Raw genomic sequence first — 22,665 nt, 5'->3', positions numbered from 1 at the left:
AAAAATAGTTGTTCCCCTCTACTGTAGTTTTTGAACCTAAAAATGCTTAATTAGCGCCCCTATGAATTCAAGGATTACCATAGAAATTTTGGAGGATTTAATTTCTTAAGAAATATTTCCTATTGAACCCTTTGATTCAGTGGTCGATCCATGCATATCCTCTAACCCCAAAGGTTTTTCAAAAACCCCTTTAAAAACCTCGAGTTTTATTATAAATCCAGAAAACTTAGAAAAATAACCCCACTTAAATATAAACTGATATTAATTAATTGACCTTACTGGGTTAAATTCCTAACTGCTTTGATTCATAGGAAAATATAAGAATTTTTTCATAGGATTACAATCCTGTGACTCAATTTCATAGAAAAATAAGTAAAAGGTCAAACCTCTTACAAACTTTCCTTTGGCCCTGTTTGGGGAGCTTCTCTCAGCTGCAGCTTTTCCCAAAAGCTGCTTCTGCTAGAAGCTGCCTCAAACAGTCCATAGTTTCTGAGAATCTGTAGTTATAGATTCTGAAAAATAAACTAAGAAGCCAGAAGCTGGAGAAGCTGGGTTTCAGAGTTTTTTCAGATTCTCAGAAGCTGACTACCAAACAGCTGCTTCTCAAAATCTAAGGGGTTGTTTGGTTCGTGTCCTGAAGGCCACGCCTGAGAAAAACTCACGCCGGACAGGCAGCATTGGGAGATGCAACACTTGCCTCATCAGGCAGCCTGAAGCTTTGTGTGTTTGGTTCATGCACATGCCTGAAGAATAATAGAATATCAAAAAGCAACTTTTACCAGAGCAAAGCATAGAATAAATGACACATGCATCATTAAGAGTAGCTGCCTGAAGCTCAGGCGTCCAAATTCGATGGCCTGGCTCAGGCTAATGAAGTTGCCTGAGGATTTAGCAGGCTAATGAAGAGTCAGGTCAAGCTAGCTTAGGATACACCAGGGCACAAACCAAACACGTAGTTGTTGGAGCTCAGGCAGCGCTCCGGCCAGGCATGCAAGCATCAGGATGCGAACCAAACAGCCCCTAAAGCTCCCCCAAACAGGCCCTTTGCCTTGTTTGTTTCTTACAATGCTATCGAAGGATCCTCTTCATATTTCCTGTGTTCTTTATTTCTATAGGATTAGGGGAAACACGTATCACTTCAATTCCTGCATTTTTCTATTATTTCTGTGTTTTTTCTATACGGCATTTCAAAGGGCCCTTAATTATATTTTGAAATGGATGTATTTCACGGCAGGATACATGCTTGTTCTTTTTATATATTTCGAACTATATCCCATGGATGCAGGAATCTGAAGTTGTGTACAACAAGAAGTACCAAGTCAACTATCCCAGCATTTCGTGTTATCTTAATGTAGGTTTAGCTAGGCTGGCATCTGTTGACACCATAGGCTATCCTGTGAAATGACCATTGATTAATTAAGCATTTTTTCCCCCTTGAGCAATCAACAGAACGTCGAGCCAACTCATCAGAACCTTATTTCCCCACTACAAAAAAAAAAAGAACTTTAGCAGCCAGTGTTTTACATAAGTACTATGATGTTTTCCAGGCATGTTCATCATACATTGTTCCTAGAATGATGCTAGGTCGCTGACCTCTTTTAACATATTCAGAAGGACATAAGTAAGCTGTCAGAATGGTGTATTGTATTGAAACTGGCCTGGCTAGTTTACTGTACTAGAAAATAAGAAGCATCACAGGTCTTATTTTTTCGCTTATGCTCATGCTTGTCAGCCAAATTTTGAATTTTCAACCTTAAATTTGGAGCTGATTTTGAGGTTTTTTCATCGAAGTTTATTTTTCAGCCTTTGCTTTTAGATCATATAAAAGTTTTATTCACAAATTACTTTTCGTTTGAAAATATGCCGTTTCGTTTATTTCGCGAATACTATGGTTGAGATGGCGGCTATTGCCTGTCTCTGTATAAGTCTCCTTGTTAATTATATATAAAACTCTTAATTGTATACTCCATCAATACCGCAAAGACTTTATTTCTAACAATTCTTAGGCAAACTAATAGCGAGAAGAAATGCCTATGATGCCCCCTATTAATTAATGCCCTGGTATATTTTCTAGTGCTCCAACTAAATGTGCATGACTTAACCTGATTGATTGTAACTCTAAAAAATGAAGTCTTTGTGGGACAAATTTTTAACACTAGAAATGAATTCTTTGAGAATATAACTCAAAATGTTGAGATGTACGAATGACATGAATAAAACATAGTATGGCATTTAATATCGATCATCTATTTGACTATTTTGCTTCTGCCGCAAAAGAGTCAACTTCTTTTTTCTCACATCAGCGGTTCGAGAAATGGTTATGTTTTCATGCATTGATTATGGATTGCCGTTGTACATTCCCTGCTTGACAAGACAATTGATCAGAATGATCAAGACATCTCTATATCATATAGCAATGCTCAAACTTTCAAAAATTTGATAAACCAAAACATATACTCCCTCCGTGCCATTATAAGCGCAGCCATAAGTTTCTGTGTCCAATGTTTAACCGTCCGTCTTATTTGAAAATTTTATGAAAAAATTTTAAAAGTTAAGTCATGCATAAAATACTATTTATATTTTATCATCTAATAACAGTAAAAGTACTAATCATAAAAATATTTCAAATAAGACGGATGGTCAAAGTTGGGCATTGAAACTCATAACCACGCATTGAAACTCATAACCACGATTATTATGGACGGAGGGAGTATATAGGAGTATGTAATTGGGAATGGAGAGATTACGATTTGGAGTAGTCTGATTGCTGGCTACGGCCAGTGTATGTTTTATTCCTGTACGTTTCGACAGCCTCCAGTCGATGTGAATTTGCACTTTGTAATTTTTCTCACAAAATCTGGATGAAATTGGTTGGCCTCGTCTTCGGGCAATCCGGCTAAAGGAAATAGCAAACTATGGATATGCGATTACTGAACGTAGACTATGTGATAGATCCAACTCCAAGAATGTTCTATAATACAGAGTTTTATGCTAAAAATATAGTGAAATTAAGTAATCCCTTCGTTACAGAATATAAAAATCTAGGTGAAATTAAGTAATCCCTCCATTGTGTCACATCTAATATTAGGTTTTTATATCCTGAATGGAGGAATTAGTATTTATGTTTATATTATAGAAATGTGTTCTTAAGATGGCTCACTCAAAACAACTCCACTAGTTCACCTCCGGCTCCAAACTGTTTCAGAGCTACAGATACCCAGAACCAATTTAGATTCTTGTAACATTAGGTGCTGTGTTGTAACCCCCGATTAAGATTCTCTGATTCAGAGTAAGTAACATCAGATGAAGTCATTGACATGTAGGCCCTAACACCCACAGGTCCACATGTCAGTACATCAGGGGAAGTACGTGTAAGAAAATCTACTTCCTGTTTACCCTGCTGTCAAATGACGTTTACAAGTTTGTAAATATATACAAATTTAACCACCTATGGTTTTGACACATGTAAATGTCATGGAGATAAAAAAAGTTAGTCGTTGGATCGAGTCAACAGTACACAAACATAACAACTTTCAGGGGGATCAATAATGGCATGAGACCACAATTTATAGCCAAATTGTTCGTCACAACTGACAACAGTTTATCATCCCTAAGATCTCAAAGTTTGATTAATGCTCATCAGCTCTTCTGTGCCGGGGACCACACATGTGTATCATCTCATGTAAGCGTTCATCCTGATCATCCTTGCATGCATGGTCAGAGCAATATATACCTGATCAAATGTGAAAAATTGACACACATTCTACAGAAAAAAAAATTCCCTATAGCACTACAAATTACTGACACTCTCTCATCAAAACTTGTCACAGTGCAGATAGACGACTAGTAGTATTAATATAAGGAGCCATAATATCTCTCCAAATTTACACAAGAAATACCTCTACCTTGTAAATACATTCCAAGTGCGTAAAAACTCATGGTGTTAAATAGGAATGTGATGTTACGATTCATATAAATTGGTTTATTGTGTATACACACATTATTAATTATATTCTAGTTTCATAAACATATAGTTAGGCGAGAATTAGTGGTCATGTTATATGTGTACCCGGGTCCCGTAACATGCATCAGTTGCCAGAGACAGTTAAGAGTAAAAAAAAAAAGGAGTGACAACTATGCATGCAGTGCAGATTGGCAAGCTGCATCAAATGGATCCAACAAACAGTACTGACCTGTTAATCCACAACACTATATATATGTATCTTGGTACTCCAAAGGTACCAATGCAACAGAAATCTGGGTGAGAAACTCAACCATATCTGTTGCTTAATTGCAAGAGCCAAAGAGTGTGCAAGCATGGAGCTAGTGACAGGGGCAATGGGGAGCCTTCTCCCCAAGCTGGGTCAGCTCCTCAATGAGTATGGCCTGCAAGCAGGCTTGCAGAAGAAGATCGAGTCTCTCTCGTGGGAGCTTGAGAGCGTCCATGTCGTCCTCCGCATGGTTGGCCAGGTGCCACCAGAGCAGCTTGACCAGCTGGTCAAGCTCTGGGCGTGGGATCTCAGGGAGGCGTCCTATGACATGGAGGACATCATCGACGCTTTCATGGTGCATATTGATGGCCGCGAGGATCCTGCCGACCCCCACATCCTCCGCCGCCTCAGGAAGAAGATCAGCATACTGTTCAAGAAGACCAAGGCTCGCCGAGAGATCGCTGGAGCCATCCAAGACATCAACGAGAAACTTGAGGAGGTGGCTGCAAGGCGTGGGAGGTACACGGTCAATAACATCGTCACCAAGCCTGTAGTCCCAGAAGACATTGATCCTCGGCTCCTGAATCTGTACAAAAGGGCAACTGAGCTTGTCGGCATCGAAGGGCAAATGGACAATCTCATAAAGATGCTGTCTCTTGGGAATGATATAGATTTGTTCGACAAGACGGTGAGGGTGGTCTCTGTTGTCGGGATTGGAGGGCTGGGCAAGACAACTCTTGTCAAAGCAGTCTATGAAAAGCTTAAACCAGGTTTTGATTGTGGGGCTTTTGTTCCAGTCGGTCAGAACCCTGACATGAAGAAAGTCCTTAGGGATATTATCATTGATCTTGACAAGAAGACCTATACAGATTTTAATATCACCTTGTTCGATGAAAGGCAGCTCATCAATAAACTCCAGGAAATCCTCCAGGAAAAGAGGTAAGAATATAATCATCTGACCACGGCTTGCAACAATTATACGATGATAATGATTTTAGTTTCAGTAGCTGTACAATATTTTATTTATGTCACCTATATATGCAGCTACGCCCAACTTTCACCCATGTATCTCCACTGTACATCAGCTATATTACTCTAAGTCTCAACTTTTAAATGGTCATATCACTTCCAAAACTCCAGCAGCAACCATTTGTAAAAATATCTTAAAAACTTTTCAAGACTTTTCTAGATCCATCAAATATCAATGAAATTATTGAAATAAATTTAACAATAGTTAATATTCACTCTGTAAGGTTAGAAATTACAAGATTAATTGGTGGTTATAAGTTACGTGCACCAGCACGTCCTCCAATCCAAACAGACACTAAGCCAATCAAGTAGTTTGCTTATATAGTTATATATATTTTAACAGCAGCCCCACGTCGAGCTCTATCCCTTAATCATATCTAGAATAAAAGTGGGTTTCAATATTCTTATTTAATTGTGCCAACCAAGATTGAAGCTCAATATCTCTTGCTCTGATATATCATATTGAGTTCTATGAAATGACAGTGCATCGACAAAACAACCAGTTGAAATATTAAGTACTTATTATTTTAGTGGATACATACTACATAGACTAGCTAGCTTATATTTGAGTCAATACAAAAGTATACAACCACGTAACATATATGAATGTATTTTTGGAAATAAGCACAGCCCACATTGTAAACATAGCTTTAAATATGTGGTAGTGTTTGGTCATAAAATTGTGAAAAACTCAGGTAACTAGTTTCCTATAATTATCGTTGATATCATATATATATATATATAATAGGAGTTGACAGCATGTGATTGGTGCTATGAAAAAAGAAATATTCCGCGAAGCCAAAATAAATATGGTCATTATTTGTGTGTTCTGTGGTTATAAAAGCTTAGTGTATGTCAGTGTGTTAAGAGAGACAGATTGATTTAAATAGATGTCCATTGGTGATCAGTATTAAGATAACACTCCATGTTCATAACCTCTGCCTATAAACTCTTTCGAACCGCCATGCTTAGTCTAAATTATCTCGCACCTTACACAGATGGATCAGTTCATCTTCTCGGCTACACCATTTTATTGTGCTATCTTGCATATTACGAAATATCACCAAATTCCTATTCATAAAACTTCTGTAATAATGAAACAATGTGTTCTCCAATATTGTTAGATCTTAGTTACTTAATTCTACTACCTGGCTGAAATGTTGGATGCTGAGTCCAATTAAACCTTTCCTACATTCCTTTTACCTGGTGTTGCCACAGGACTTCCAGTCCCTTGACCACAATATCATGTATGAGACAGAAGTTCTAAAAAAATAGAGTATGAGACAGAAAAACAACTATGGAATTATTTCTAAACTGAAGAAGGTTTCTGGGGGAATGTATAATAATCCGTAGACCATGGTGGAACCATTCTTGTCCTTGAAAGCATATAGTGTCCATAATCCGTGGATTGGCTGGTGTTTGAGGGGCGTTCGTAGCCTATGGATAGGTGTAGGTGGAATGCATTCATACACAAAAAAGGTGCAGCATATAGAAAGGGGGAAAACATGAGATAATATTGAGAAAAGTATTGCTCTAATCTTCCAAGGAATTATACAGAAGGCAATTTAATAGCGCGTTGCAGTTCAAGCATAATTCACTTGAGTCAAATATTAAGATTGGCCTAATTGTAGCACATAAGTTTGATTTTAACTGCACTAATCTACATATAATTGTCAGATTGAAAAAATAAAATTGTTACAGTTTGGTTTCTCAGGGTTGGTGTGCTTTCTTGCCTGTGTATGTTCTCTCAGTAGCAGTTGCAATGTTAGCATTCCATTACCTAAACAAACATGTTCTTTCTCTAGTTTAGTTTCTAGCTCATGGGGCTCTTTCACTGTCATGCGGATCTATAGGTGTTTCATTGTCATTGATGACATGTGGGATAAGAAATCATGGGGGTTGATCAGATGTGCTCTACAAGACAGTAATCACAGAAGTAGAGTAGTTGTAACTACTCGTGTTTTTGAAGTTGCCACATATGTGGGTGATGTTTACAAAACGCAGCCACTTTCCCGTAATGACTCTGAAAAGTTATTGTATACAAGAATAGTTCAGGGTGAAGGGAAATGTCTTGATAGTTCGTTGGTTGAAGTATGTGACAAATTTTTGAAGAAATGTGGCGGTGTGCCATTGGCTATCATTACAATAGCTAGTCTATTGGCCAATAAACCTCAGGAGGATTGGTCTGAAGTGTACAGCACTATTGTCTTGGGGCATGGAGGCAATGATGATGTGGAAAACACTAGAAGGATATTATCTTTGAGTTACTATGATCTGCCTTTGCATCTGAAGCCTTGCTTACTGTATCTAAGCATATTTCCAGAAGATTATTATATTGAGAAAAATTTGTTGATATGGAAGTGGATAGCTGAGGGTTTCGTACATGAGAAACAAGCACCTGGTGTAGGGTTATTTGAACTCGGGGAGGGATACTTCAATGAGCTCATAAACAGAAGCATGATCCAGCCAGTGGAGGCTGAAGACAAAGGGTATGTAGATGGTTGCCGTGTTCATGATATGGTGCTTGATATGATCTGTTTATTGTCATTTGAAGAAAACTTTGTCACTGTGTTGGACGGCAGTGAGAAACAGGAATCTCCAAGGATCAAGACTCGCAGGTTAGCCCTGCAGCATAGGAATTTTGAAGAGAACAGACATCAGTTGGGTAATGTGGGGGTGGACCAACTGAGGTCCTTTGTTGTGAGTGAATGCGATGGTATTACTGTGGAATCTCCAAGCTTTCATGTCTTACGTGTATTAGCTCTAGAAAATCATTTTTCTCGGAACTATTACTGTAAACATATTTTGCAGCACCTTGGAAATTTACATCACCTTAGGTACCTTGGGCTACAAAATGTTCGAACCAGCGAACTCCCGGATGAAGTAGGAGATTTAAAATTTTTACAGGTACTGGATCTATCGGGGACTGGAATTCAAGAGTTGCCAGAGTCAGTGGGCTTGCTGACAAAACTGTTGTCCCTACGAGCTAATGAGGGTACAAGGGTGTCGGCTGGTTCGATCGTGAAGTTGACATCCCTGCAGGAAATGTGGATATGTCCCGCTGATATAAGTCAGTTTGTGAAGGTGCTAGGCAAGCTGAGAGAACTAAGGGTGCTTCATACTAGCCTTTTTACTCATGGACAGGATGAGAGAACAGATAGAGATTTGCTGGAGTCCCTACAAAATCTACACAAGATCCATACTATTGACATTGGGGGCTCATCAAGAATGAAGAGTGTCATGTGGGAAGCAGGATTCACTTCCCCTCGACGCCTCCGACACCTGCGATTGCGATCCTTGGTGTTCTATAGAATGCCTGTGGGGATTAACCCGTTACTTCTTCCAAACCTCTGCTATCTAGATTTGCAAGTGCAGATCGTGAAGGAACAGGACATGGAAACTCTTGGGAGGTTGCCAGAGCTCCGCCACCTAAAACTGTGTTCGTGTAAAACCCATGTGGTCAGCGTTGAGAAGGCTGCTGGTGACGGCTACTTTCGGAAGTTGAGATATTTCAGCACACCCTGTTCATTTCTCCGGTTTGATCTACATGGTGTCATTTGCAGCACAAAGACTATCATGCCAAGGCTTGAATCCCTCGAGTTTTTTGTCCGTGTGCTGTTCCTAAGAGATGCCAACCTACTTGGTTTTGACAAGCTGCTTGGCTTTGGGAACCATGGAAGAACTTCACTAAGAAGAGTTGAAGCTACCATGGCATGTTCGGGTGCCCGTGTCACGGAGGTGGAGGAAGCGGAGGCAGCGCTGGCACAAGTGGCTGCTGTCCATCCCAACCGCCCTACCCTTAAAACCACAAGACTGGGTGACAGTAAGATACATTCACCTTACAAAGAGGTACGTGCACACACATCTATCGATTGGAATTTGTGGTTTCAACAATTTATTTGTTCTCTTAATTCACCTATTCTTTCCTTCTTTTCCATTCCTGCGATTAATTATAAGCCTTGATCAGGGTCTGAGCTGCCAGCTAGCCACACGATGTGGCATTCTTCTCTTGTTTAGTTCCTTTATTCTTAGTATGTGCCATGGTTTAGCTTTTCAATAATGGAATTCAATTCATCCTCTACAGTCTACATTGAAGATGTATCCAGCCGATCGAGAAAATTCCTTACATGCATCTAAAATTTCAGTCAATCCATTTCATACCCGCGAATTCTACTCAATCCCTTCTAAGACCCCAAATTTTGGTTTTGGTCCCATAAATACTCATTCCATTAATTGACAGGCAATTGACCATTTAGTAGTTATGGAAAGGTCCATTTTACCTTAGAGCATTGAATGGATGTTGGGATTTGTGGTGTGTTAGGTTGGCAGTATAAGTTGTCGTGCAAGGTTCACACTAAATTCATAACTTGTTGTATGGGATCATGATATATTTTAATTCCGTCCAACTCTTGTGCTTGGGCATAGAAGGAGTTTTCTCCAATTTATTACGGAATTACACAATTCATAGTTTATCTTACTTACTTGTCCATTCAATTCTTATTTTGCCGTACTCAGCCTACAAGTGTCAATCCTAAAGTTGTTTTCCAAAATGTCAATGTGCGGGAGATGAAGGATGACGACGGTTACTTTGACTTCCATTGGTTGCTGCGTAACCCATGGGTCAAGAAATTCGGTGTCTCCATCTTCTGTGAGGATCTACGCTTCAGGAGGTGGAGAAAGCAGAGGCGGCTGCGAGGTGCGCAGTCGACAATCATCCCAACTCTCCCACACTTGACATGATGAGATATGATGAAGATAAGATGGTGTTGTCTGACCAACATCAAGAGGTAAATCGCCTCTGTGATCTCTACTGGATTAAAAGAGTTAATCCCCCATTGTTGTACTTGTTACAAGTAGTTATGAAGCTAGTTGACTTGGTTACCAAGTTTTTAGTCTCCAATCCTATCCCTTATTACTAGTAGCTAACAATATAAATTCTTCTCCATTTGATTCCTATTTATGGAGGTACTTAGCAAGCATGCATGCTGTGCTGCTATGGTGATTTCAACCTTCCATCTATTGTACTACTAAAATAGGGTGAGAAAGAGGCAAAAGAGACACCACATTCGCTAGCTCATAAGGTTTAGAAAGTAAACCCAAATACCCAAAAATAAAATCGTACTTGACTGTGTGTGGATCCACCTTGTAACTGTCCATATTAATCACTGTAAGCTAAATAGAAAATAATTTGTATCCTAGAAATGATTGAAAAGTTGTATAGAGAACGCAATTCGTTTTAAAACAATCCTGTTCAATTTGTTCATAAAGAGAACCACACCGTGTAAGCCTAAGGACCTACGCTAGCTGCATGCCTGCACCTGTTCTTAATTTACTTTACACGATAACACAGCTTTGCTTACTTGAAATTGGTGTCCCACTCTCAGCCTGAAGTTGTTCACCGTGATGTCAATGTACGGAAGATCAAGGATAAAGGTCGTAACATTAAATTCTCTTGGCTGTTGAGGAACCAATATGTCGAGAAATTCAGGATCTCCATAAACTGTGAGAATGCTAGTCTCAGGGAGGTCAAGGAAGCAGAGGAGACTGCAAGGGAGGTGACATGGATCCATCCAAACAGTCCCAGAGTTGAAATTGTGAGATATGGTGAAGATAAGATGGTGTCGGACTAACACCATCAAACGGCGAGCTGGAAAAGCAGTACAGGGTTGCCAGAGAAGTCATGCAGCTCAAGCACGGCATCTCTATCGACATTGCAGAGACCATGCTGGAAGAAGGTGACAGGGACAAGGAAATAATCTTCTGATCATGTCAGTGTCACACAATAAGCAGAGATATAGTATCTGCCTACTCTTAGTCATGCATGAAAATAAACTGTGTTTGGAAGCCAAGTGTATTTCTTAAAATTTCATTCTGTTTGTTCAGGAGTGATATTTCTACAGCCTGTTTGACCATGTTTGGTTTCAGGCATGGTCGCATGGACACTAGTCTGGAGTCTAGTGTATTCAGGCATAGGAGCGGGAAAAAATTGGTTTTGATGTGTCTGTAATATGTTGGGCTGGTTTAGTGGATTTTACCACATTTAGTGGCAAGCTGGTAAAGGTGCTAATTTATTGCAAAATGCAAATACATCGATAATCCAATGCTAGTGATATTTGACTTAATACATTACAAAAGTTGGCGCCTCTTGGTCATGACAACGAAGCTTTGGAGAGAAAAAAAAAGAAAGCCTGTGAAGATCACCTGCGGTGAGGTTTCTATGATGTCATTGTGGAAATCTTGTTAGAATCCGGTCTTGTATCTCAGAAAATGTCCTCACATCCTGTCCCCACAGCCTAAAAATGGTGGCATCATCATAATGGCATTACTAAGAAATCAATCACTTGAAGAGACATGATATCTGCAGCACAATTGAACTACATGGTGAAAGGAATGAGAAGGGAAAGACTATGCATACCAGCACTCAAGCCCTATGGCATTAGCACCTGCCTTGTCTGCAGTTTCATCATCTCCAACATGTACTGCCTTGCTGGCCTCTACGCCAATTTGATCTGCCAAATAGAAAATCAAACCACTTTTTAGTTCTACTGAAAAAAAAAGCATCAACTGATTTTAAATAGAACATGTGGTGCAGCATCCTGCTTGTGAGACTGCGTGTGTTACCTTCAGTAAATGCAGCCTAGCCAGTACTGGATGAATTCATCCATTACTCATAGTTTAAAAAAACTTAACTCACAAACTAAATGCTATTGTGTACCTAATGCTCTCTTGAAGATCTCTGGAGCAGGTTTTTCATGTCCAACCTCCGATGATACAACAATGGCATCAAACCTGGACAGCTCAAGATTTGTTAGCATATGTCCATTGCTCAAAAAATTTTATAAGAGCAGGGTATTTAGAAAGTGCAATGTTATATGCACTTACATATCCGAGACATGAAGGTCCTTAAGTAATTTTCGTAACCGTGTGTCGAAGTTAGATACAACAGCTAGCTTAACTGAAATTGAAACATTAATAAGGTGTGATTTTTGCAGACAAAAGAGTTTCAGACAAGGTTTTGAAGGCTGAAGCCATAATTCAATACTGGAAGCTGAAAAGGGAAGAGAATACATGAATTATATGACCTCCAGCATCCTTTAGATCACGCAGTGTTTCGTAAGCCCCAGCAGGCAGACGCCATGCATCTCCATGAGCGTAATACTAACAGATAAGAGAAATTTCAACTATAAGTCACACGGTACAAGTACAACATGAACAATTGATGCATCAATAAATTAAATTGAACCAAAACACAACTCTTATTTTATCGGATGTCACCAAAGTGTGCCCTCCTTTCAAAAAAAAAAAAAGCAGCTCTTCATCTTCAAAAACACTTACTTGTCTATCATCAAATCACAGACTCTTGATTCCAATTAGACAAGGGCAAGTGTAATGAGTAGCCACCCGATATCAATAATGAAGATTAATTATCTGAATTATCATTGTCTAACAACATATCCATAATACTTGTAAGGTAGCGGAAAATGTTTTTCCCGTTTCTTCAGCAGATATCGAACAATATTTGAGGACAGACTCTTTATCAACCTTCAGTAACCAAAGGTCCAAAGCAAAGCATTCATCCAATGATCAAAATAACCTTCTCAGCAAGTTACAATTAAGCACCCCACACAAGACCAATAACGCTATACCTCATATACTTCTTCGAAATAATCATTATTGGTGCATTCGGTTGCCTCTGCCACCACAATCCTCCAGAACGGCCGTCCATCTCCCTACGACAACAACCCGCATCCAAATCATCATCACCTCAGCAACAAACCCACCACAATTTCACAGCTTGCACAAGCAACATTGCTGCTCTATGACACAATTACTGCGTGTCCATGTCGATTACCTGGTATCTGAGCGTCTTTGGCCATGGCGCGGAGAAGGCCCGCTTGAATCCCTCCTTGATGCTCTCCTCACTCTTGCTCATACCTGGAGGCCACACGCCCGCCACGTGTTCGACGAAATGCCAAGGTAAGCGCGAGGAGCGAAATGGTGGTTCGATGGGGAGGTGGGGGGAGAGGAGTACGAACCGTATCGCCGGCCGAGGGACGCGTACGTCTGGGCGACTGGCCGCGCCAGCTGCAGCAGCGTGCCCCCGGCGTCGAGCAGCAGCCCGCCGAACGCCGGCGACGACCGCCGCTCCCTCCCGCCGCCGCCCGCGCCCGCGGCCGCGCTGACGCACCGCATCCCGGAAGAGGAGAAGGAGCGGCGGGCGGCGGCAAGGCGTGGCGCCGGGTTCCGCCGGAGATGGAGGAGCGGGCCGCGCGCCGCCGCCGCCGCCGCCGCGGGCATCTCGAGACGCGCTCGCCGGCGAGGAGAAGAGAGAGAGAGAGAGCGCCCGAATCTCAAAGCACGGAATAGGCAAGAGCAATGTTGGAGGTGGTATTTGCCACTGGACCCACACGTCATAGACGCGTGTGGACCCCACGTGTCATTGACATATGAGTGGCAAATAGATAAATTGCCCCATGTTGGAGAGGGGCATTTTGGTCAGATAAAAAAAAGCTTTAGAGAAGAGAGAGAGCCCGAATCTCAAAGCACGGAACAGGAAAGGAGCAATGGGACCCATATGTCATAGACACATGTAAACCCCGTTAATGTTAAAACTAAAAGTGGCAAATAGTTAAATTCCCCCATGTTGGAGAGGGGCATTTTGGTCAGATAAAAAAAAGCTTTAGAGGAGAGAGAGAGACCAAGCCCTAAACCCTCGCCTCCTTTCGCTGCGCCGCCACAGCTCGCCGACTCAGGCGGCGGCGCACCGACGGCGAGCTACCGCTGAACTCCCTCAATCCCACCTCCGTCGCCGGCGAAGAGTCTCGAGAAGGTGCGTGGTAGCGATTCATACCCCGACAAAAAAAAAAGAAGTGCAGAAGAGTTTTTTTTTTTTTTTTTGAGTTCATGGATGTCCAAATGGACACCTGGGAGATTCACCCGTCTTCGAAGCTGCTGCTGCTGCTGAATTTCTAGCTCACCTAGAACTGTTAGTTTTGTGCTTGCTATGAAAATTTTTTGTGTAGCTTTGTTCTATTAGTTCTTCGTGGCGGTTGTAACCATTGAGTCCAACTGAAAGAGACCAAATATTTTTGTCATTTGTTAGGGAGGAAGAAGTCTGGCAGACCAAGCTGTTGCCTGTTGTTGTTCAGAGAAAAGTTTTCTGGTGGAGGTCTGGGTGAGCTTATTATTCTGGAGATCGCTTGTGGTACTTATCGGAACCAATTTCGAAGAGCTCATTTGCTTTACTTTTTTGACTGGTGGATTATTATTATTATGCTGGAATTTGACCAAAGGATTCATTTATTTGTGCTTTAGATTGAGGTGGAGAAGCTAATATTGGTGGAACAATGTCGGCGAAGTGGCGCTCGTTGCAGCATCGGCACCGGTACACGTACACCTCACTTGTGTTCCCCAAGCAGTACCTTGAAGAACTAGCTCGTGTGCCGACTGAGGTGTCCTCGTCCAGTTTCTTCTCCCAATTGAACAATTTGATCTCTCTCACCTCCACATATGCGCAAGTCATTGCAGTCAAGGACCTTGCCTCAGCATTTGTGCAGTTTCTTTCAAGTCCAGCCATCCCTGATGATGCTGTTCTTGTTGCAACAAAACTTTATTTGGAGATTCTCTTCCTTGAGAACTCCCTACCACTCCATCGGACAATCATATCTGTGCTTGCCAAGTGCAAGAAACACTGTTCATTGATCAGTGGATGCTTTGCTACGCTCTGTGAGGAGTATGGTGGCTCTGGTATCAAGGCGAAGAAAAGATTTTTGGTATCTCGAGCAGCATTATCGCTGATTGGGTACCCAAAGTTAGGTTTTTTGGATGAATCAGTCAAGAAGTGTGCAGAGGTCATGGCACTAGATGTGGTTGCTGGGCTTGATGGGGTGATTAGTGACATAGTTGATGGGTCCCGACCATCGCCAGTTGTGATGGAGCAGTGCCAAGAGGCTATGTCTTGCATGTACTACTTGCTGCAGCGCTACCCTTCTAAGTTTACTGAACTTGACAAAGCATCTACTGTCTTCAAGCATGTTGTTAGGACGATACTGACTGTTCTCAAGTCATCAGCCTTTTCTAGGGATTGCCTGGTGGCCTCTGGAGTTAGCTTTTGTGCTGCAATTCAAGTTTTCATGAGTTCCGAGGATATTTGCTGGTTCCTTTCTGAAGGTCTCTTTTCTATTTGCGCTGAACAAAAAGACATCAAAGAGTCAGCTGGACATGAGGTGCTTTCTGACTTCAATTTGTGTGAAGAAATCAGAGATATCTCAATTTTGAGTAGACTTTGTTTGCTGAGAGGGATTTTGACTGCTATTCCAAGGACAGTACTCAACATGCGTCAGCTTCATTCCAATGGATCCTTATGGACTATGTTGTACAATGGGATTTTACCTGAGCTTTGCAAGCACTGTGAGAACCCAATTGATAGCCATTTCAATTTCCATGCTCTTACAGTGACTCAAATATGTTTGCAGCAGATAAAAACTTCAGTTTTAGCTGATTTCACTGACTTCTCTGGAGACTATGAACCTTTCTCAAGAGATGTGATCAACCGTATATTGAGAATCATATGGAGTAACCTAGAAGATCCTTTGAGCCAGACAGTAAAACAGGTGCATCTCATATTTGATCTACTATTAGATATTGAATCATGTATTCCATCAGGAGATCCTGAGGAAAACAGCAAACTGTTTCTCTTTAATATTGCAAGTGATTTACTTCGCCTAGGTCCGCGATGTAAAGGGAGATATATCCCTTTAGCTTCTTTGACAAAGCGGCTGGGTGCCAAATCTCTTCTAAAGTTGAAATCAAATCTCCTTTTGGAAACAGCTTATGCTTACATGGATGATGATGTCTGTTGCGCTGCAACATCATTTTTAAAATGCTTCCTCGAGACATTAAGAGATGAATGCTGGAAAGATGATGGTATTGAGCAAGGGTATGATGCCTTCAGATTTTTGTGCTTGCCTCCTTTGTTGCGGGGACTAGTATCTGGAAATTCAAAACTACGTTCTAATCTAAATACTTATGCTCTGCCTGCTGCTATCGAAGTTGATGCAGATAGCATATTTGCTATGCTTGGATTCATCAATGTTGGCCCAAGCGCAAAGGCAATCGAACTAGATGTTGCTTTGAAAAATGACCAGTGTATAGCTGCATTGGTTTCACTGCTTAAGGTCTCTCGGAACCTTGCACTTGTGGAAGGGGACATTGATTTAGATCCTGATGTTTTGTCTCAGCAGGTAGCTAACAAGTGTGATGCGGTTATATCTATCAGAGGAATTAATGTTACAGTGCCTGTTAAATGGTTTGTTTTAGCACTGACACACAATGAAGAAAGCCTCCGAATAGATGCTGCTGAATCACTTTTTCTAAATCCCAAGACATCAAGTCTTCCATCCGCCTTGGAACTGAGCTTGCTTAAACAAGCAGTCCCATTGAATATGCGTTGTAGCTCGACAGCATTTCAAATGAAATGGACAAGTTTATTTAGAAAGTTTTTTGCCAGGGTGCGAACAGCACTGGACAGACAGGTAAAGCAGGGTTTATGGCTTCCATCTTCATTGTCTGGCGACAAAGATTCTAATTCTGTTGATACTGTCAAGGCCACCACTATCAAGAGAGCTGAAGATCTCTTCCAATTCATGAAGTGGCTTAGCTCCTTTCTGTTTAATTCTTGTTACCCCTCTGGCCCTTACGAAAGGAGAACAATTGCAATGGAGCTTATTCTTACCTTGCTAGATGTATGGCCTATTTGTCGCTCTGAAGGGAAGAATGATCTTTATCCTTATAGTGACAGCATAACACTGCCAGATTCAACAATTTCATTTGTAGGGTCTATAATTGATAGCTGGGACAGGCTAAGGGAAAACTCTTTTCGCATTCTACTGCAATTCCCAACACCACTCCCTGGAATTTCCTCGAGTACATCCATAGACAGTGTTATCAGATGGGCAAAAAAACTTGTACTTAGCCCACGAGTCCGGGAAAGTGATGCTGGTGCGTTAACCTTCCGACTGATATTTAGGAAGTATGTTCTAGAGTTTGGCTGTGTTCTTGTGTTTTCTAAAGAAAATGATTGCCTTCAATGTTACACAAAATCCACAAATGATGACACAGAACTGACTAGTCAAAACCCAGTTGCACAATATATTTCATCACTTATTCAGTGGCTGTGTGCTGTTGTTGAAGAGGGTGAGAAGGATCTTTCTGAAGCATGCAAGAAAAGCTTTGTGCATGGAGTTCTTCTTACCCTGCGCTACACATTTGATGAATTGGATTGGAACACTGAGGTAGTACAGTCATGTATTGCTGAAATGAGATGTCTTGTAGAAAAGCTTCTTCAACTTATAATGCGTGTGACTTCATTGGCCCTGTGGGTGGTTTCTTCTGATGCGTGGTACATGCCATATGATGTGGATGACATGATTGATGATGATTCCTTCCTCTCAGATATAATAGATGAGGATCAACCTGGTACCGCTTCAGAAATAGCAGAGACCAATGTAAAATCAGGGCATAATGGCAAACCAGCTGAGCATGTTGTTATGGTTGGTTGCTGGCTTGCTATGAAGGAGGTAAATCTTTTCACTTGGCTTACTTCTGTTTTGAAAGCTGCTCTTCACCAGCTTTATTTATTTTTAGCTTCTCACCGGATGCAGTAAATTAACTTTCCAAAATCCTTAGGTTATCAATGATACAGTATGGTTATAAACTGGGCTTCCGATGAATAATAGTATCGTAGTATGCAGTTTTTTGGAAAGTCTGTTTGGTCGAATGTGTCCTTTATTCAATGCTTCTCATCCTGCCTGAACCCCGATCTTTATATTATATGTAGCCACTAAAACAGAGGTCTTGTTTCCAAGAAATTGCACACTTCACGTCAGATGGACATTATTGTTTCAATGTAATTTTCTGTGTGTTGTATTCAGTTATTGTTTCCCTGACATAACTGTTCCATTTATATCTCAGGTTAGTCTTCTCTTTGGAACTATCATCAGGAAAATTCCATTGCCTGGTTGCTCTCATTCAAATTCATCTCATGGTGATTTGGCTGAGAATACAGAGGAGACAGGCATGACTGGGGACATTCTTGATGTTGAACAGTTAGAGAAGATGGGTAACCATTTTCTGCAGGTTCTTCTTAAAATGAAGCATAATGGTGCAATTGATAAGACAAGGGCTGGACTTACTGCACTTTGCAATCGCCTTCTTTGCTCAAATGATTCAAGGTATACTTCAGTATTTCATCTTCACATTGGTTTCTTGTTTCTAGGAAGAAGGAAATATTTATTATGGTTCGCATAATCTAGTCCTGCAGTACATGTTTACCTTCAGATTTCAGAATGTGTATATTAATAATTCAGCAACAGCCAACAAGTAACATTATTTATGAGATTTAACATAACAGGAGGCTCCAAACTGTTCATCAATTCCCTATCCCTACTTGTGATACAATCATGTCCAAGATGATGAGCAACTCAATTTCGTCCTTAACTCTCAACATAAAAAAATTTGCCATGTTATTAAGAATGCTTTGTTGTGTTAATGGTCCATCGTTTGAAAGGCATTACTAGTTTATTGTGATTTTCATGAACCTGATTCTATATTCATGTGCATGCAGAAATTAAAATTTCATGTTAACCATATTCTACAGTTGTGTATTATGTTGATTTGGGACTTATAGCTCGCTTCTATGTGCTGATGATCTTTTCTTTGTCTCATCATTTCAGGCTATGTAAAATGACAGAATCATGGATGGAGCTTCTGATGGATAGGACGGTTGCTAAAGGGCAAACTGTGGATGATTTGCTACGAAGGAGTGCAGGAATTCCTGCTGCTTTTATTGCCTTGTTCTTGGCAGAGCCAGAAGGAACACCAAAGAAGCTACTTCCACGAGCATTAGAATGGCTCATAGAATTTGCCAAAACATCTTTAGCTAATTTTCAGAATGATTCCAACCAGAAGCTTGACACAGAGAAGGATTTTCTTGGAGAACCATGTGAATCACAATCAGAAACTACTGCAGGTGTACATTCTAATGGGAACTTATCTAAAAGCCGAAATGAGGGTGTTGTTCCGACTGTGCATGTGTTTAATGTGCTTAGAGCTGCCTTCAATGATGCAAATTTAGCGACTGACACTTCTGGTTTCTGTGCTGAGGCAACAATTGTTGCTATACATGCATTTTCATCTCCTTACTGGGAAGTGCGCAACGCAGCTTGTCTTGCGTATACTGCATTGGTTCGTCGTATGGTTGGGTTTCTGAATGTGCACAAACGTGAATCAGCACGGCGGTCATTAACTGGCCTTGAATTTTTCCACAGGCAAGTTGATGATGTTTGAATATGGTTTTCGGTGTGGTAATTTGTGCCCTGTCATTATTGCCCTACTGTCCTCACACATTAATATCATGGAAAATATTTAAATTTTGTGAATTACACATACACAGTTAGTAACCTTTTCAGTGGTTCAGCACTTCAGTTTTGTGGCTCTTGTCTATATAAATTTATCAGTAGATTATTACCTGCGGCATTTTTCTTTCTTATTGACAAACATTTATATTCAATATCTGTACAGACCAGCAACTAGTTCAGTTTGTGGGATCAACTGTTTTTATTGAAAGGTGTGCCTTGTTTTCTTATGTAGGTACCCAGCACTTCATCCTTTCCTTCTTAGTGAACTGAATGTTGCAACTGGACTGCTAGCTGATGGAATTTCGAGCAATTTGGGGTCACAGATTGCAAAAGCCATACACCCAAGCCTGTGCCCAATTCTTATTCTATTGTCAAGGCTCAAACCTTCACCTATAAGCCGTGGCACTGATGATTCCTTAGATCCTTTTTTGCTTTTGCCTTTCATCCAAAGATGCGCCACACAAAGTAACTATCGGGTTCGTGTCCTTGCATCAAGAGCCTTAATTGGTTTGGTGTCTAATGAGAGACTGCAGCATGTTGTCGGTGATATACTGCATAATTTACCTTGTGCAAGCCATGAAGTGACTGCTCACCGTGCTCTGTGTTTATCAGCTGATATGGGAAATGGAAATTTAACTCTGCCCGCTAAGTCTTTCTCATTCAATTCAATTCATGGCCTTTTGCTGCAGCTGTCTTCTCTTCTAGATAACAACTTTAGAGCTTTGACAGACAGTACCAAGAAGGATCAGATTCTTAGCCAACTGATTGAGGCTCTCTCAAAATGCTCCTGGCTTGGCAGTGTCAAGTTATGTGCATGCCCCGTTGTAAGTACATCTTACTTGCGGGTGCTTGATCTGATGCTTGATGTTGCAAGAACAGGGAAAAGTGGGCATACTGATGCCATCCAGATCCTCCTTTGGGAGTTGAGTTATCAGTGTTTGAACAATGGGACTTCAACTCATTATGCATTCCATGACCCTACGCAGATTGAACTTCGCCAGCAAGCAGCTGCATCATATTTCAGCTGTGTTGGCCTTCCAAAGAGACATGATGAAACTAACGATGAAAATGTTCAGTTGCAAATACTTGATATGACTTCAAGCATACCAGAGATGCCTCGGGAGGTCTCCCTCTATGAACTACATAAGGAGATTGCATCTTGCCTTGTTGATCCTGCATATGATGTTAGAATTACAGCACTGAAGAGGATTCTTCAGCTTGCCAAATCAGCCAGATCTGGTGATAGCAAAAAGTTTTTGCACCAGTGGGCAAAGTCCAACCTGCAGCATGTTATATTAAAACGAATATTTGAGGAAGAACACCCCAAATGTCTTTACTATAATCTAAAGATCATCTTTTCATGGAACATGGAATGCCAGTTCAACAGTGAAGAAGATTCCAGCACATTTTTATCCTTCTGGGACAGATTAGTTCATTTAAACAGCACAGTGTCGCATGCAAAAACCAGAGAAACAATTCTATGTTGCATGGGTATGTGCATGAGACAGTTTGCTAAAATGCTAAGGGGATTACTGGATTCTAAAACACATGAGCACTCTACTTCTTTTGTCAGAATTGATGAAGGGAAAAACTTGTCAACTGCCATTCTTAGTGCAAGCTCTTTTGTCAATCTTGTTAAGAACCTGAGTGCACCGTCTGAAACTGTAAATGCTCGAAGGGCTGCTGCTGAAGCAATTATTGCGTCTGGTCTTCTGGAAGAAGCCAATTTATTTGCCCCATCCCTGTCCAATGCATACCTTCCTTCGGAACATGATGAGAACCATATCGAGGAAAAATGCTCAAATGCTACTGTGAGTGAACTTATCAATCTTTATTCATGCAAGATACTTGACTTATGGTTCATATGCATCCAGTTGCTGGAGGATGAAGATACATACCTTAGACAAAAACTTGCCAACAATGTTCAGAAAATAATTGCAAAGGGTTCAGCTAATAACTTGTGTGATGATTCCACACCACTTCAAGTGGATAGAGTGATTGAGTTGAGCTTCGAATACCTAACTTCTTTGCTTGGTCACTGGCTGAAATACACTGAATACTTGTTAAGGCTAGTTCTGGATACCGCTAACACTTTGAACTCCCGTGGAGATTTAATCCGTCAGATCTTTGATAAAGAGATTGATAACCACCATGAGGAGAAGCTGTTGATATGTCAGATCTGCTGCTCTAGTATTCAGAAGCTTTTGCAGTCCAAATATCTGGTGGAAACAGGAGCAGAAGTTGAACTGTTCTTGCAGAACTGGAGGGAGAGCTTTCTGCACCAGCTCATATCACTGACCAGCAGCTTTCTCGAGAAAGAAGGGAAAACTGATTGGATTGGTGGTATAGGAAACCATAAGGATGTGTTCATATCAGTTTATGCAAATCTGCTTGGCCTATATGCACTTGCTCAGTCACAATCTTTGGAACAGCTGAAGGACAGACACACAGAATATTTGAAGAACTTTTCAGACCTTGATGGGGTTATCACACCATTCCTAAAAAATCCTTTGATCTCTAACCTTTATTCGTTGGTAAAAGAATCACACGAGACGTTCAATTCCCCAAAGAAGCAATGGGATCAAGTAGGGAGTTCAGCAACTGAAAGTTTTGATCCTTATTTTCTTATCAGATGATATTTTGTCGTGCACAAGTAATTTGTTGCCATTGTAATTCTATTATAGACGAAATACATTTTTTTCCTGATACAAATGTACCAGACAGGTTCCTTATTTGATGCCCACAGGTTCCTTATTTGATGGCCTGGGGCCTAGATTTTAGCTAGTAAATTTTTGCAGCCACCGTTGTAAAGTTTCCCTCAAATATGAACTTCAGTTTAGAATCTGAGCATTCTTCTCAGTTCCAATATTCACTGGAGTCAAACAACAACCAACATTATTTTTTTAACACCCTTATTTTGGTCATTAAGCAACCAATCAACAGATGATTTCTACTGTAAGAGAGGTTTTCCTTCCTGACTATCATGCAACTGTTGACATCAACATCTA

The 22,665-nt window shown here is 40.8% G+C and overlaps 4 protein-coding genes across 8 annotated transcripts; 3 read left to right on the top strand and 1 right to left on the bottom strand.

Annotated features, from left to right (window-relative positions):
• Positions 1 to 3,372: 3,372 nt before the first annotated feature.
• Positions 3,373 to 13,605, bottom strand: LOC4344766 (uncharacterized). Of its 4 annotated transcripts, XR_010734537.1 has the most exons (10): positions 13,277 to 13,605; positions 13,093 to 13,175; positions 12,887 to 12,970; positions 12,323 to 12,398; positions 12,123 to 12,195; positions 11,956 to 12,029; positions 11,656 to 11,749; positions 11,442 to 11,533; positions 7,639 to 7,865; positions 3,373 to 3,733 (listed from the first exon to the last, which is right to left on the bottom strand). XR_010734537.1 is itself a non-coding variant. In XM_015795576.3 (9 exons), the coding sequence occupies exons 1-8, from the start codon at positions 13,536 to 13,538 to the stop codon at positions 11,464 to 11,466; spliced, it is 816 nt and encodes a 271-aa protein (XP_015651062.1). In that variant the 5' UTR covers positions 13,539 to 13,605; the 3' UTR covers positions 3,373 to 3,733; positions 11,442 to 11,463. The 4 variants fall into 4 exon arrangements, 3 of the variants coding, with proteins under 3 accessions (XP_015651062.1, XP_015651064.1, XP_066159645.1); XM_015795576.3 differs by lacking the exon at positions 7,639 to 7,865; XM_015795578.3 differs by lacking the exons at positions 3,373 to 3,733; positions 7,639 to 7,865 and adding an exon at positions 4,113 to 4,797.
• On the top strand, positions 4,318 to 5,154 carry LOC112936065 (disease resistance protein PIK6-NP-like). The gene has a single exon (XM_026027625.1). The coding sequence runs from the start codon at positions 4,318 to 4,320 to the stop codon at positions 5,152 to 5,154; it is 837 nt and encodes a 278-aa protein (XP_025883410.1).
• LOC107281894 (disease resistance protein PIK6-NP) lies at positions 6,907 to 11,524 on the top strand. The gene has a single exon (XM_026027624.2). It carries the CDS (start codon positions 7,080 to 7,082, stop codon positions 9,201 to 9,203), a length of 2,124 nt encoding a protein of 707 aa, XP_025883409.1. The 5' UTR covers positions 6,907 to 7,079; the 3' UTR covers positions 9,204 to 11,524.
• A 335-nt stretch (positions 13,606 to 13,940) lies between the features above and the next one.
• On the top strand, positions 13,941 to 22,525 carry LOC4344765 (uncharacterized). 2 transcript variants are annotated; one of them, XM_066303410.1, is made up of 6 exons: positions 13,941 to 14,070; positions 14,344 to 14,415; positions 14,556 to 17,818; positions 18,213 to 18,472; positions 18,974 to 19,567; positions 19,890 to 22,525. In XM_066303410.1, the coding sequence occupies exons 3-6, from the start codon at positions 14,588 to 14,590 to the stop codon at positions 22,291 to 22,293; spliced, it is 6,489 nt and encodes a 2,162-aa protein (XP_066159507.1). In that variant the 5' UTR covers positions 13,941 to 14,070; positions 14,344 to 14,415; positions 14,556 to 14,587; the 3' UTR covers positions 22,294 to 22,525. The 2 variants fall into 2 exon arrangements, with proteins under 2 accessions (XP_066159507.1, XP_015650009.1); XM_015794523.3 differs by having other exon boundaries at positions 14,344 to 14,445.
• Positions 22,526 to 22,665: the final 140 nt, after the last annotated feature.

The sequence above is a fragment of the Oryza sativa genome, chromosome 8 (genome assembly GCF_034140825.1).
Source record: "Oryza sativa Japonica Group chromosome 8, ASM3414082v1".
Taxonomy (NCBI): Eukaryota; Viridiplantae; Streptophyta; class Magnoliopsida; order Poales; family Poaceae; genus Oryza; species Oryza sativa.
This window is presented reverse-complemented; position numbering and strand designations above follow the sequence as displayed.

Excerpts from the sequence above, each read along its gene's own strand:
- LOC107281894 (XM_026027624.2), top strand. The coding sequence starts at position 7,080 with ATGCGGATCTATAGGTGTTTCATTGTCATTGATGACATGTGGGATAAG.
- LOC4344765 (XM_066303410.1), top strand. The coding sequence starts at position 14,588 with ATGTCGGCGAAGTGGCGCTCGTTGCAGCATCGGCACCGGTACACGTAC. Across the intron at positions 17,819-18,212 it reads GCTGGCTTGCTATGAAGGAG|GTTAGTCTTCTCTTTGGAAC; the intron begins GTAAATCTTTTC and ends TTTATATCTCAG. Across the intron at positions 18,473-18,973 it reads CTTTGCTCAAATGATTCAAG|GCTATGTAAAATGACAGAAT; the intron begins GTATACTTCAGT and ends TCATCATTTCAG.
- LOC112936065 (XM_026027625.1), top strand. The coding sequence starts at position 4,318 with ATGGAGCTAGTGACAGGGGCAATGGGGAGCCTTCTCCCCAAGCTGGGT.
- LOC4344766 (XM_015795576.3), bottom strand. The coding sequence starts at position 13,538 with ATGCCCGCGGCGGCGGCGGCGGCGGCGCGCGGCCCGCTCCTCCATCTC. Across the intron at positions 12,971-13,092 it reads CAAAGACGCTCAGATACCAG|GGAGATGGACGGCCGTTCTG; the intron begins GTAATCGACATG and ends TTGTTGTCGTAG. Across the intron at positions 12,196-12,322 it reads TGATCTAAAGGATGCTGGAG|TTAAGCTAGCTGTTGTATCT; the intron begins GTCATATAATTC and ends TTTCAATTTCAG.